This window comes from Nyctereutes procyonoides, unplaced genomic scaffold (genome assembly GCF_905146905.1).
Source record: "Nyctereutes procyonoides isolate TBG_1078 unplaced genomic scaffold, NYPRO_anot_genome, whole genome shotgun sequence".
Lineage (NCBI taxonomy): Eukaryota > Metazoa > Chordata > Mammalia > Carnivora > Canidae > Nyctereutes > Nyctereutes procyonoides.
In genome coordinates, this window is record NW_026575051.1 from 66,578,127 (window position 1) to 66,592,592 (window position 14,466).

Consider the following 14,466-nt stretch of genomic DNA (forward strand, 5'->3'; position numbering starts at 1 on the left):
ACCCAAAACTACTTAAAAGATCATAGCCCTGCTTAATTCTCCAGTGTGGCTTTTTGAGAAAACCAGATAGATCATGACAAATGATGGTGGACTACTGAAAACTTAACCAAGTGATAGCGCCATTTGTAACTATTGTGCCCATGAGACCTTTACGAGCTAGACATAGCTTCTTGTACTTGCTATGTAGTTACTCATCTGGCAAATGTATTTTTTTTAAATCCCTATCAGAAAAGAAGATTAGAAGCAGTTTGTATTCACTTAGAACAGTCAGCAAGGAACATTCAATTTTATTCCAGAACTCTCCTTCTTTGTAGCAAATATAGTACAAAGGGATCTTGTTGATCTACAATATTGGGTGAGCAGGAAGCGGGAAGTGTTCTGGATGCCTTTGTAAGACACATGAACAGCAGAAAGTGGAAGATAAATCTACAAAGATTTAAAGGCCTGTTACTTTGGTGAGGTTTTTTTTATTTATTTATTTATTTTTTTTTTTTCTTTGGTGAGGTTTTAAAAGGCCAGTGGTCTGGGTCATCCTGAGATATTCTTTCGAAGGTAAAAGACAAGTTATTGTACCTTACACATTCTACCTCTGAAAGAAAGAGGTGCAGTATTTATAAGTTTCTAGTTCTGATCCATTTAATGGATGACTTGGAAAGCTGTTAGTTTTGAGTGAAGCTCAGAGCAAGAGAGAGCTCTGCAACAGTTTTAGTGTATGGTACCAGAGGCCTGCCTCTTGGGCCATATACCTGCCCAGATCCCATGATGCTATAGGGAGGTACTTATAGTAGGTAAGAATACTTTTGGAGTCTTAGCAAAGCCACAACAGAAACTCTCAGTGTAGATCATGGCTGTCTGCAGCAGAGAAGCATCCTCTGTTCAAAAAGCAGCTCTTGGCAATGCTCTGGGCTCTCGGAGAGAGTGAATGCCTGGCCATGGGACATCAGGTGACTATGCAACCGGAAGTGCCCATCATGAGCTGAGTATGTCAGATCAAGTCTTGAAGTTGGGCAGGCATAGCAGCAGGCCACCAAATGATAAAAATGGAACATTGGGATCAGTTCTAAGTAAGTCTGGAGGGTACAAGTAAGTTTCATAAATAAGCAGCCCAGACCCCATGTCATCTATCTCTTGCTCACCAATGTCTCTTCCAGTTCACACTTCATATGGTATTCCCTAGGAAGAGCTGATAGAAAATTTTTAAAAATCACGAATGAACCATAATATATTGGTGAAAACCGTAAGTGGAATACTTCCAGACTTTAATCCCACTCAGGCATAGCCCTGAGTGATGATGTTTAGGGGAAATGTTCCTTGTGGGCAGATTTAAACAGTATTCCTAAGTCCTCAGTTTGGAGGACAACTGAATGGTTTGGTCAAGGATCTGAGAGGAATAAAATTGAAAGAAAAGGTAAACAGAGTTCTGGGGAAGAGGCATATGAATGAAACTATGAGAGGGGTGTAGCAAACACACTCTAGGGTGACCCCTAAAAAGTCACATCTTTGTGTGATTATTTCTTTCCCTTATGTGTGGATGGCATCTGTGACTTGCTTCTAAATCTAGCAAAAGTATTAGAAATATTATTCTCATGATTACATTATATTATATAAGATCTCATTGAGCACGTTGGAGAGACTTCTAGTTGGCTTTGAATTAAGCTGCCATGTTGTGAAAGGACTGCATGGCAAGGAACAGTGGGTGGCTTCCAGTCACTGAGAACAGCCCCTGGACACTAGCCAGTAAGAAAAGTAGGACGTCAGTCCTACAACCACAAAGAGATGAATTTTGCCAACAATCTAAATGAGCTTGGAAGAAAGCTCTTCCCTAGTAGAGCCTCCAGATGAAAATGCAGCTCAACCAACACCATGACTGCAGCCCTGTGAGACCCTGAGTGGAGGGCCCATGTAATTTCGTTATGCCACATAGAAAACAAACACGAGTGGACACAAAATATGGACTTTTGTATCTCACAAAGCAGGATGGTTATCCAGTACACGCCAGCCAGTGTTTATCCCTGGTCACTTCAGTGCTTCCAAAATGGGCTCATGAATGGAGGAGGCATAATTGTAGGGATGGAAGCAATGGAAGCCATGCATAGGCTCAACAGCAAGGCCACTGAATAGCCCACCTGTCTGCAGCAGACTGAGGCTAACCCCACAGGATGATGATATATCCACTCAGTGACAAACTGATCACATGGCACCCCTTTGCCTTGAAGAGGGCACCTTAGTATGGGTATGCCTTCCCTGCCCACAGCGCCTGGCCAGCACCACTATCTGAGGGTTTGGAGTGTGTCTCATTTATCACAATGAGATCCCATACAATATTGCCTTGGATCAAAGGACCCTCTTTATAGTAAAGGAGCTATGATAAGAAGGATCCACTGATTCTACCCCATATCACACTTCATCCAGAACCTGCTGGTCTCACAGAATATTGGAGTGGCCTCTTAAGGGTACAAGTAGAGCTCCATTTGGGATTGTGTGGGATTGAGATACTACTTCAAGATGCGAAATATGTTTTGAACTTAGGGTTAGGAATGGTCTGTCCTACCACCATTCTCAGTGATTGACATGAATTTGTACCACCTTTCCCTATGACTTCAGGCTCTGCTGGACTGCAGGTCCTGATTTTGATTGATGCAAGAGAGAGGCTTCTATCGGGGGACCCCCTTTGTTAGGTTTCACTGAATCTAAAACTGCTGCCTGGTCATATGTGGCTCCCCATGCCCATTAGGAGTTACTGCACTGGCAGCTGAGGATAGGGTTGCTGCTACATACTTGGCGCAGGGAGATACAGGTCTTGAACCCAGGGGTTTCTCTAAGACGCCTCTTGTGATGATTATAGCAAGCACAATCTGACAAAGTCATGGTAACAGGGGGGTTATACCCCTCTGGGATAAAGGCTGGCTACCATACTAAGAAAACAACTGAGACCAGCAGAAGTGCTGGCCAAGGGTAAGGGAAATCTAGAATGAGTGGTAGAGCACAGAAGTGATGAATTCTCAGTTACAGGCCTAGGATTAATTGCAGTAGTGGATTCTGTAGCTTGTCCCACTAATCATCTTTTACTAAGTCCTTTTCTTTTATTTTATTTTATTTTATTTTTTTTTTTTTTAAATTTTTTTAATTTATTTATTTATGATAGTCACAGAGAGAGAGAGGCAGAGACACAGGCAGAGGGAGAAGCAGGCTCCATGCACCGGGAGCCCGATATGGGATTCGATCCCGGGTCTCCAGGATCGCGCCCTGAGCCAAAGGCAGGCGCCAAACCGCTGCGCCACCCAGGGATCCCAAGTCCTTTTCTTTTAGAAACCGGGACCGGCCGCCACCATGAAGAATTGGTGAGGGGATGGTGTGAACTTATATGGGGGAAGGGTGGATACGAGTAGTACAAAGGTTGGAATGTAGCAGGTGCTATTAGTTGATAGGTACCTTTCCCGTGCATGGCCAGCCTGACTTCCAAGTGCTAGCATGTGTGACCCTCTGCCAAAGGGTTCTTTCCAGCTGCCATATCCAGTGGGCCCGAGCACAGGGCAGATGGGAAGTTCCAGGGAATTAAGGTTCTGACAAAGCAGGCCTCAGACAATAACTGATGGGAGTTGGTGAATAAATCCTCCAGCTCTTTTGCCCTTAAGGGTGAAATACTCTGAGATATACATCTCAGGATTCTCCAGTGAATTCATCCCACAGAGAAATTTGCTTGATAATATTCCCTTAATCAGCTTCCTTTTGCTTACTGATGCTGTTTCCTGGGATTACTTCCCACCACACAAGGCACTTGCCCTCGAATTTCTGTCTCAGGATCTGCTGCTGGGTGAACCATAACTAAGACAATGTTCAAATGGAAGTGCTATATTACAGTATGATATAATAGTTGGAAACTAAATACTGGAAACCAGAATTCAACAGATATTTTAAGAGTTGTTATCCTAAAGAAAAGCATAGTGCAAGTACTTAATACTCATACTCAGAAGAATTGGTTTCCATTTATGAAACAAAACAGAATGAAATATTCTTCCCAGTTCAAAGATCCAAGTCAATGTAAAATGCCAGAACTGACATGACCATCTTTCTAGTTCTTGGTAAAAGTAGGACCAAACTATGAAAGAAAATTAAAATAACAATTAAACACTTATTTAAAAAATTTGGTAGTTTCTCAACTTTAAATTTCAGATATAATCTCTAACATCTCACTGTTAGGTAACATAATCTGTACTATCACACTGTGTTATGTGTTTATACCATAATTCAATAGAATTTTTAAAAGTCCCCTCACATTTTTAGTGGTTGACAAAAATCCCTAGCAGAGGGTTCTTTTTTTTTTTTTTTTTTTTTTTCTAGCAGAGGGTTCTGCAGTTTACAGGCGGCCCATCTCCTGGGAGACCTAGCACTTCTGTTTGGGCAACGCCTTATACTCTCATAGCAGGTGCTCAGTATCTGGGGAATGAAGACAGTCGTTGGGTGGGAAGATGGTTTTAAAAGTAATTTACTAAATAAATAAATAAATAAATAAATAAATAAATAAATAAATAAATAAATAAAAAAGTAATTTACCCACATATGGTCTCACTCATACGGGGAATATAGGAAATAGTGAAAGGGATTATAAGGGAAAGCAGGGGAACTGAGTGGAGAACATTTAGAGAGGAAGACAAACCATAAGAGACCCCTAACTCTGGGAAACGAACAAAGGGTTGCAGAAGGGGAGGTGGGGGGAGGAGTTGGGTAACTGGGTGACGGGCACTCAGGAGGAGGGCACTTGCTGGGATGAGCACTGGGTGTGATGCTGTATGTTGCCAAATTGAATTTAAATAGACACATTTTTTAAACACCCTGGGAAAAAAATGTTTTTAAAAAGCAATTTACCCAGAGATCCCAAAGTTTCAGTTTCGTAAGAAAAGGAATTGGTCTGCGGTCCCTGCAGGAGGTGAGGTTGCACCCAACTGATACAGACGGAGTTGGGGGCGGGGGCGAGGACCCCCACTTACCCGGCCCCGCAGAACCCGCCGGCGCCTCCCCAGCCCGGCGGTCGGTGCACCGGTTGCCTAGGAAACCCCCGCAGGTGCACGGCGCAGGGCCTCTTGGGAGACTCCGCCTCGGGAGGCGGGGCTGGCATTCATTCATTTCTTAGAGTCTTACCTATTCACTTTCGCCCCTAACTTTGTAACACATTCCTTTTCACAAACACAGAAGGTGATGATTAGAGAGGGTATGCACCCTACCCACCAAGTTCACACACATCCGATGGGAGAAACCTTATTTTAACCCGCACGGCGCGCTACACTCGGCAGTCCATCGGTAGAGTTTACAAATGGCCCGTCTCAGCCACAAATCTGTGGCAAGGTCCGCCCAAATTGTGCAACTTCAGGTGATTTTTATTTTATTTTATTTTTTTAAAGATGATCTAAAAAAAAAAGAGATGATCTAAAAAAAATTCCTTGAACCACACAACTTCAGGACACGATGGATTTTGTTGATTTTTCATCCAGGTTGAAATTTCAGGATAACAAAGAGATGCCAGGGGAAAGACACCGACTCTCGGTGAAGGGCTATCAGATAGGCTTCCAGGACAATAAAAGGCAGAGGTAGGCAGGGGAAAAAAAAAAAAAAAAACAGCTTCGAATGGACCTAGCTACAATTCGGAGAAATGCTTCAAAAGAACCAACCCATCAAACCGTCCCCCTTTCCAAAGGAGGAGGACCAGATAACCGAGAGCCTACGCTAACCGCGCGACTTTAACCCCGCCCACTTTTTCCCCTGCCCGCATCCAAAATGGCGCCCTTGGCTTCCGGCCTCGGCAGCACGCAGGCTCCGGGAGCCTCTTCACGCCCTCTCTACGGTAGATCCTCCAGCCCCGCCCCCGACGTGCCCGGGGCGGGGCTTGGCTGGAGGTGGGGAGCCGGGATCCGGAAGCACCTGAGCTGGGCCCCGGTCTTGTTTGTGTGGTGCCCGAGGGGTGCTTGTCGGGCTGGAGGTCGGGGGTCTGAGGTGTCCTCTCCGCGGGCCTCCGGAGGGCAGTCTGGAGGCTGCCGCAGCTGGGCCGCGGCCTGGTGCCCTGTAGGGGAGCCCCCCCTTCCTCCGACCATGCCCACGGCCGCCGCCCCCATCATCAGCTCCGTCCAGAAGCTGGTTCTGTATGAGACCAGAGCTGTAAGTTCCCGGCGGGGCGCAGTGGGGCGCGGCGCGGGGCGGGGGGTGTGGCGGTGCAGCATCCCCCTCCCTGGGTCCCTAATCCCAGCATCACCCCTCCCCGGGTTCCTAATCCCAGCATCCCCCCTCTCCCCGGGTCCCTAATCCCAGCATCCCCCCCTCTCCCCGGGTCCCTAATCCCAGCATCCCCCCTCCCCGGGTCCCTAATCCCAGCATCCCCCCTCCCCGGGTCCCTAATCCCAGCATCACCCTCCCCGGGTCCCTAATCCCAGCATCCCCCCTCCCTGGGTCCCTAATCCCAGCATCACCCTCCCCAGGTCCCTAATCCCAGCATCCCCCTCCTCGGGTCCCTAATCCCAGCATCCCCCCCTCCCCAGGTCCCTAATCCCAGATCCCCCTCCCCGGGTCCCTAATCCCAGCATCCCCCCTCCCCAGGTCCCTAATCCCAGATCCCCCTCCCCAGGTCCCTAATCCCAGATCCCCCTCCCCAGGTCCCTAATCCCAGCATCCTCCCTTCCCGGGTCCCTAATCCCAGCATCCCCCCTCCCCGGGCCCCTAATCCCAGCCTTGGGCGGGAGTCTGAGGGAGCTTCGCCTTGTCCCTGCACCCAGGGCACTGCTGCTTTGGCTTGTCCGTGCTTCCACGGAAGAGTCATGCTTGGAACACGCTGGAAACAGGTGCTTGTGGCATCTCGGAAACTGTTCACGAAGTTCTGAACAAGTTACTGGGTTCTTTTAAAAAAAAAAAAACTTTCAGATTAAAAAAAAAAGAAAACAAAACTTTCAGAAAGTCCATTAGCGGTCTGCCGTTCTCTGCTTACAGTACAGGCAAGTGTATGAAAAAATATTTTTGACTTTTGAATGGGTAATTTGTGTGTGTTCCTAGTCCACGGCATACCAATCACTATGATTGCTGTTAATGATGTGCCTTTTTTCTTTTTAAAGGATTTTATTTATTTATTCATGAGAGACACACAGAGAGAGAGGCAGAGACACAGGCAGAGGGAGAAGCAGGCTCCCTGCAGGGAGCCGGATGCAGGACTGGATCCTGGGACCCTGGGGTCACGCCCTGGGCCGAAGGCAGACACTCAGCTGCCGAGCCACCCAGGGATCCCCAATAATGTGCCCTTTTATTGCTAAAATACTTGGTTCTCCTTATTGGAAAGGGAAGGAAAATTTATTTTGTTTAAAGACATCTGTGTGGATAACATTATTTTGCTTTTCGTTACTGTTTTACAGCACTTTTTGTTTCATTACTTTGAATTGCCATGTCAACAACTAGTAGTAGAATAAGATAAGTTTTTGTGTTTAGAGTCTACTTCCCTAAGATTTATGGAAGTGTGCCTGTAGAAGTACATACTTTGTCATTTGTGTGGTTGGAAAATAAAGCGTAGCCTTTCTGAGTTGAGGTCATGGTGATGTTAGGATCTGTGTTTAAAATTACACTGCATGCTAATAAGAATGCATATGCCAGGAGCCTTCCTGTTGTGCCGTAGAGTGTTTTATGGGGCATATTCGGTGGAACTTGGCCTGTCTTCCATTACGTAAAGTAGGTACCTAACAGTTTCTTGGTTATAACATGGTGCCAATAGCACATCTGCCTCAGGTCACAATTAGTGGAGAAACATTGCTGACCCTAAATTAATTTTTGTTGACGACTTCATTTGATTAGATCCAGCCCAGAAGATGGAATTATCTACTATTCATAGATATCTTCAGTTGTCCTCTGAGGACAGTCGTACAGACGTATTTTGACATTGAAACAAAACCTTCTGCTTTCTGTACAGTGTGCTGATAAAATGTCCCTGGTTAGAAACATAAATATTATATTTAAAACACAGAAACTTCATCCCATTTGTAAGCTGAGTATTTATTAGGACTGGCTGAGATGTATGTTAGTGTTCTTTCAAAAGCACTACGGCTCAGCAGTTTAGCGCCGCCTTCAGCCCAGGGTGTGATCCTGGAGACCTGGGATCAAGTCCTGCGTCAGGCTCCCTGCATGGAGCCTGCTTCTCCCTCTGCCTGTGTCTCTGCCTCTCAATCTCTCTCTGTGTCTTGAATGAATGAATGAATAATTAAAATAATAAACACAAAAGCACTACTTGTATTATGGAGCTCTTCTGCTTAGAAATCTTAAGGGGGGGCTCAGCAACCCCCATTTGAGGAGAGTAGATGCTGAATCTCTTAGTTTGGCATTCAAAGCCATATATGATTTGTTCCAAACCTGTCTGGTTTTATATCTAATTTAATATCAACTCAACACCTATTTACTGAGGATTACCTCTGTGCCTTTATGGGCCTTGTTCTGCAGAACAACTGTATTGCTTTCAGTTCCCTTCACCCACCCAGAGTATTTTCTGTTGCTGCTCTCTTTGTAAAGGCCCACCCCTTTCCTGTCATAACCTGCTGGTCCTCATAGCACAGATCTGGTACAGTGCCTTGCAAACAGTAAGATTCCAGTGGATACTGGTTGTGAGTGTCTAACATGAAGAAATGTGTGTTCTAGAACTTGGTTGTTACCCCTCCTCAGTCCTCTAAGCAATGGAAACTAACTCCAGCCAGTTTAGAGATAAAAGATGAGTTTTATCAGAAGGGTGCTGGTGGAGCCATTGCATAGAATCGCTGGAAGAGCTAATTGCCCAGCTTCTGGAAAGGCAGGAACAAGGCAGCAGGGTTAGAGAACCCATTCAGAGTGCTGCCAAGGACATACCATAGGTACTAGAAGAAGGAATCTGACTGACTCAGCTATGGTTGCGAATCCGCCCCCAAGTGGACAAATCATCACCGCCAGAATGGCGTCTGGCAGTACTAACTTTGTTTCCAGGAATGGTTGGCCCGGAGCAACCACCTTGAGAAATGTCTGCTGCATTTAATCTTTGAACCTTGGTTTCCTCATCAGTAAAGTATGTGATTCTTCTTTTTTATATATTTGACTTAAACATTTAAGTAGAGAGATTTATTTGAGTAATAAGCTCAAAGTTTAAGGAACATTAAATAGCTCAGAAAAAAGCATAAAATTACTGGCCACTAAATAGATCCTAGGAATTAAAAAAAAAAAAAGAAACTGTAGCAGGTTGTATTAATGAGAATAATAGCTAATGCCTATCGAACTTCTATGCCAGCCACTGGTCAAAATACTCTACATATATTTTATTATTTAATTCTCATAAAACCTTGAAGAAATAAATCCTATTACTACTGCTATCACTATTATTCACTATTATTCAGTGAAGAGAAGAATGAGGCGGAGAGGACAATGCTGTTGGGAGTGTGGTCTGACACCTGATGCCAGGCATAGAGAGTTTGTAACTGGACTGGGACAGATTACTTCTAGAAACTGGGAGTCAGTGACTAGAAACTTTTATGGCTACTTGACGGAGTAATTGTATTCCTGATGAAACAGAGTTTAGAACATTGGGTTTGTGGTTTGTGTGTCTTTGGGGTTTTTTGGTTTGTTTTTAGCTTTTTTATTATGGAAATTTTGAACAAATATAAAATAAACAGAATAGTTTAATAAACTCCCACATATCCATCACCAGCTCCAAGATTACCTTTAATTTTTTAGAAGATTTATTTATTTATTTTTGAGAGAGACAGAGAGAGAGAGAGAGGAGAGCAAGCATGTAGTGGGGATGGGGAGAGAGAGAGTCCTAAGCAGAGTCCATGCTGAGTGCAGAGCCCCATGCGGGGCTGGATCTCACAACCCCGAGATCAGTACTTGAGCTGAAACCAAAAGTCAGACTCAACTGACTACGCCTCCAGGCGCCTCCCGAATTATCTTTATTAGCTATAACTCATTCCGCTCCCCATTCACCACTTATTTCAAAATATTCTTTTTCTTTAAAATTTACATAAATTGAAATGCACAAATCTTATCTGTAGAATTTAGACAAGAAGTTACACACATATGTTAACCATACCACTGTCTTGCCCCAGAAAATTGTCTTGTGACAATTCAGTCAATTGTCTCCTTTTCCTTACAGGCAACTGATATTCTCTCCTTTTTCACCTTAGATTAGATAGGCCTACTGAAAAATTTCATACGGGTGGATTTATATAGTACATATTCTGTTGAGCCTCGCTTTTTTTGCTCAGCATGTCTTTGAAGTTCATCCATGTTGTATCAGTAGTTTGTTCCTTTTTATTATGGAATAGTAGCCCATTGTGTACATACTCCACAGTTCGTTTATCCATTTTCCCTATTGATTTAGACCGTTTTCCATATTTAGGCTGTTGTCAATAAGCCAGCTGTGGACATTCTTGAATAAGCATGTTTGTGGATGTAAGTTTTCATTTCATTTCTTTTGGTAAATACCTAAGAATGAAATAGCTAGTCACAGAGGTGACCTAAGCACATATCATTTTACACTCCCATCAGCAAGGTATGAAAATCCCTATTGCTCCAAATCCTTGTCAGCACTTGGAGTTGTCAGTCTTTTTAGTTTTAGTTAGTCTTGTGCCTGTATCTCATTATGGTTTTGATTTGCATTCCCTTAATGACTAGTGATACTGAGCATCTTTTCACGTGCTTTTTGGCGGTTTTTACATCTTCCTTTATGAAGTGTCAAAGTCTTTTTGCCCACTTAAAAATAATTGGATTGTTTGTCTCTTTATTTGTTTATTTTTTTAAAAGACTTTATTTATTTATTCATGAGAGACAGAGAGAGGCAGAGATAAAGGCAGAGGGAGAAGCAGGCTCCACACAGGGAGCCCAATGTGGGACTCGATTCCCCGACCTGGGATCATGCCCTGAGCTCAAGGCAGACGCCTGGGTGACTCAACCACTGAGCCACCCAGGCATCCCTCTTTATTTTTGATTTGTAGTTTTTTATATATTCTAGAATGAAGTCTTTGGGATACATGTTTTGTGAATATTTTCTTTCAGTTAGTGGCTTGCCTACTCCATTTTCTTCATTTTTTTTCAGTATTACTGAGGCATAGCTGATAAAATTGTAAGATATTTAAGGTATACAATGTGATGATCTGATAAATGTACGTATTGTATTAATGATCTTTTGATGAGCAAAAGTTTTTCATTTCAATGAAGTCTAATTTATCAAGTTTTTCATTTGTGGTTGCTGCTTTCTGTGTTCTAAGAAATCTTTACCTATTCCTAGAGCACAAAGATATTTTTCCATGGTTTCTCTAAAATATTTATACTTTTAACTTTTACATTTAGGGGTGAGTTTTATATTAAAATAATTTTGTATGTGGTTGTATTACTTCTTGTGGTGTATCAAATTGCTCCAAAACTTAGTGGCTTCAGACGACAATAAATATTTCATATTTCACATATTTTCAGTAGATCAGGAGTCTGGGAAGGACTTAGCTGCGTGGTTCTGGCTCAGGGTCTCATGAAATTGCAGTTAAGGTGTCATCTGGGCTACAGTCATCTGAAGGGTTGACTAGGCTAGAGGATTTACTTCCAAGGTAGCTCACTCACATGCTTGGCAAGTTCAGCTGGGTGTTGACCAGAGGCTTCAGTTTCTCACCTCAGGGGCATTTCCATAGGACTCCTTTAGTGTCTATGATGTGGCAGCTGGATTTACCCAGACAGGGTGATCCAAGAGAAAGAAGGGTGTCTTTTGTGATCTAGCCTCAGGATTCACATTCCACTGTTTCCTTAATATTCTGTTGGTTATGCAGGTCAGCCCTGTTTGTGGGCAAGGAGTGTAAAAAGGCATGAATACCAGGAGATGAGGATCATTAAGGGTTCTTGGAGGCTGGCAACAGGGCTTGAGGTTCCATGCATCAGTTGTCCAGGCTCATTTGTTGAAAATCTCACTTTATTGAATTTCTTTGGTTCTCTTGTGAAAAATTAGTTGAATAAATGTGAATTGATTCTTTTTTTTTTAAGAAGATTTTATTTATTTATTCATGAGAGAGAGAGAGGGAGAGGCAGAGACATAGGCAGAGGGAGAAGCAGGCTCCACGCAGGGAGCCTGACGTGGGATTTGATCCCAGCTCTCCAGGATCAGGCTTTGGACTGATGGTGGCGCTAAACCGCTGGGCCCCCCGGGCTGCCCCATGTGAGTTGATTCTTAAACTCTCTATTTTGTTCTGTTGATCAATTTATTTTTCTTTATAGCATTACCACCTTATCTTCATTATTACAGTTTGATAAGAAGTCTTGAAATCAGAAAGTGTAAGTTTTCCAACTTCATTCTTTCCTGAAGTTGTTTTGACTACTCTAGATCTTGTATGTTTACATATGAATTTTATAATCAGCTTGTCAATTTCTAATAAGCCTATTGGGATTGTGATTTGGATTTCATTGAATTTATAGATCCATTTGGGGAGAACTGAATCTTAGTTATATTGAATCTTTTTTTGAAATTGTGAGATTATTATTTTAATTGAAATATTTCTATAAATTAAAATTATTTAAAATGAAGATTTATTAATATTTGAATTTTTAAGATATTTCTAATTTGTATAATTAATTTTATGTAAAATGAAATTCCATGCCCATGACCTACTACAAGAAGATTTTCTTCTTTGCACTTTTGTTTCATTTATTTCTTTATTTAAATGTTTGCTTGAATTTACCACTGAAGGCACTTTGGCTGCTTTGTGGGACAGATTTTGATCATCAATTTCTATAGCAGCTGTAGGGTCATGCATATTTTCAGTGGGTCTTGAATCACATTTTTTTCTTGGGGGGGGGGTTGTGCAAAGGAAAAGGGAGAGAGAGAATCAGGCCACAATCTCACACAGGGCACAGGGTACAGTCTCACAACCCTGAGATCACGACCTGAGCCAAAATCAAGAGTCAGATGCTTAAATGACTGAGCCATCCAGGTGCTCCTTGAATCACATTTGATAAATTGTATTTTTCTTTTTTCTTTTTAAAAGATTTTTATTTGTTTATTCATGAGAGACACAGAGAGAGAGGCAGAGCAGGAGAAGCAGGCTCCATACTAGGAGCCAGATGTGAGACTTGATCCCGGGACCCTGGGATCACGCCCTGAGCTGAAGGCAGACGCTCAACCACTGAGCCACCCAGGCATCCCTATAAATTGTATTATTCAAGAAGTTTGTCCATTATCATTTTAGTTGTTGAATTTATTGGCATCAAGTTGTTCATAATATTCTCTTGTTAAAATTTTTTGTTATTATTTTTTAAAGATTTTATTTATTTGAGAGAGAGAGGAAGTGTGTGCAAGTGGGGGTGGGGGGCAGAGGGAGAAGGAGAAGGAGAAGCAGACACCCCGGAGAGCAGGAAACCTGATGTGGAGCTCGATCCCAGGGGATTAGGACTTAAGCCCATGGCAGACACTTAGCCGACTGAGCCACCCAGGTGCCCCTCTTATTAAACTTTTTATGTCTGTAGGATTTGTAGTAAAACTCTCACTTTTGTTCCTGATATTGGTATTTGGTGTTCTCTCTCATTTTTTATTGATCCATTTTGCTAGGCATTTATCAATTTTAGTAGTCTTTTGAAAGAATCAACTTTTGATTTAGTTAATTTTCTCTATTGTTGCTTTTTATTTAATCAGTTTCTGTTCTCAGGCTTATTATTTTCTTCCTCTTATGGATTGGGGATTAATCAGTTGACCTGTTTCTAACTTTATAAGGTAGAAATTTAGATCACTGAGATTTTTTTCTTTTCTAATAGAAAGCATTTAAAACTGAAAGTAAATAGAAGAGTCAAAAGACTATGAGGAAAATATTGGTAGCCTGAGCACCAAATAAAGCAGTATGTTCCTATATACAAAGGGTTTGGAAATCATTCTGAAAAATAAAACACTCCCAAAAAAGGACAAGGATATGAATAGATAATCTGACAAAAGAAGTATGAATATAAAAAGATAATACACCTTGGTAATAATTAAAACAATAAAATGAAAATAGATTCCTATTTTCATCTGTCGAAATGGCAAAGATGTGAAAGATTGACAAAAGTCATTGTTGGCAAGTATATAACTCAGAATAAGCGCATTGTTATTTTGGTTGATGGGAGTGTATTATCTGATTATGAAAGAATTAGGGGAACAAAAGAGAGTGGACAAGATGGGCTGCCTCTTGCCCTGAGCCTTCATTTGGAAGGGTAACTGGAGAGGAAAGGGGGAGTAAGTTGGTAGATAGCATGCAGAAGGTGTAGTTCTGGCCTTGTGAAAGGTCTGCTTCTTCCCAAAACTTACCTGTTCTCTCTGGTGCCCAGCACCCTCATGCTGCGCTTTGGCTCCTGTGGTGATGCCCTGGCCCTTGTCTGTGCTATGACCCAGACCTACAGGTTAACTGAGGTCACATCCAGCCTGACTGCTCGCATAGCTCAGTACAACTAGGAGTTGTCCACAGATTTAACAGGCTGAAG

The 14,466-nt window shown here is 42.7% G+C and overlaps 2 protein-coding genes across 2 annotated transcripts in view; one reads left to right on the top strand and one right to left on the bottom strand.

Annotated features, from left to right (window-relative positions):
- AK9 (adenylate kinase 9) overlaps positions 1 to 5,010 on the bottom strand; it is a 114,149-nt gene extending 109,139 nt beyond the window's left edge. The window contains exon 1 of the mRNA XM_055330350.1: positions 4,989 to 5,010. The gene's annotated coding sequence lies outside the window, so the exon portion shown is untranslated. The remainder of the gene's footprint in view (positions 1 to 4,988) is intronic.
- Positions 5,011 to 5,891: 881 nt separating this feature from the next.
- FIG4 (FIG4 phosphoinositide 5-phosphatase) overlaps positions 5,892 to 14,466 on the top strand; it is a 122,686-nt gene continuing 114,111 nt past the window's right edge. The window contains exon 1 of the mRNA XM_055330220.1: positions 5,892 to 6,150. Within this exon, the coding sequence (XP_055186195.1) occupies positions 6,085 to 6,150 (66 nt within the window). The 5' untranslated portion in view covers positions 5,892 to 6,084. The remainder of the gene's footprint in view (positions 6,151 to 14,466) is intronic.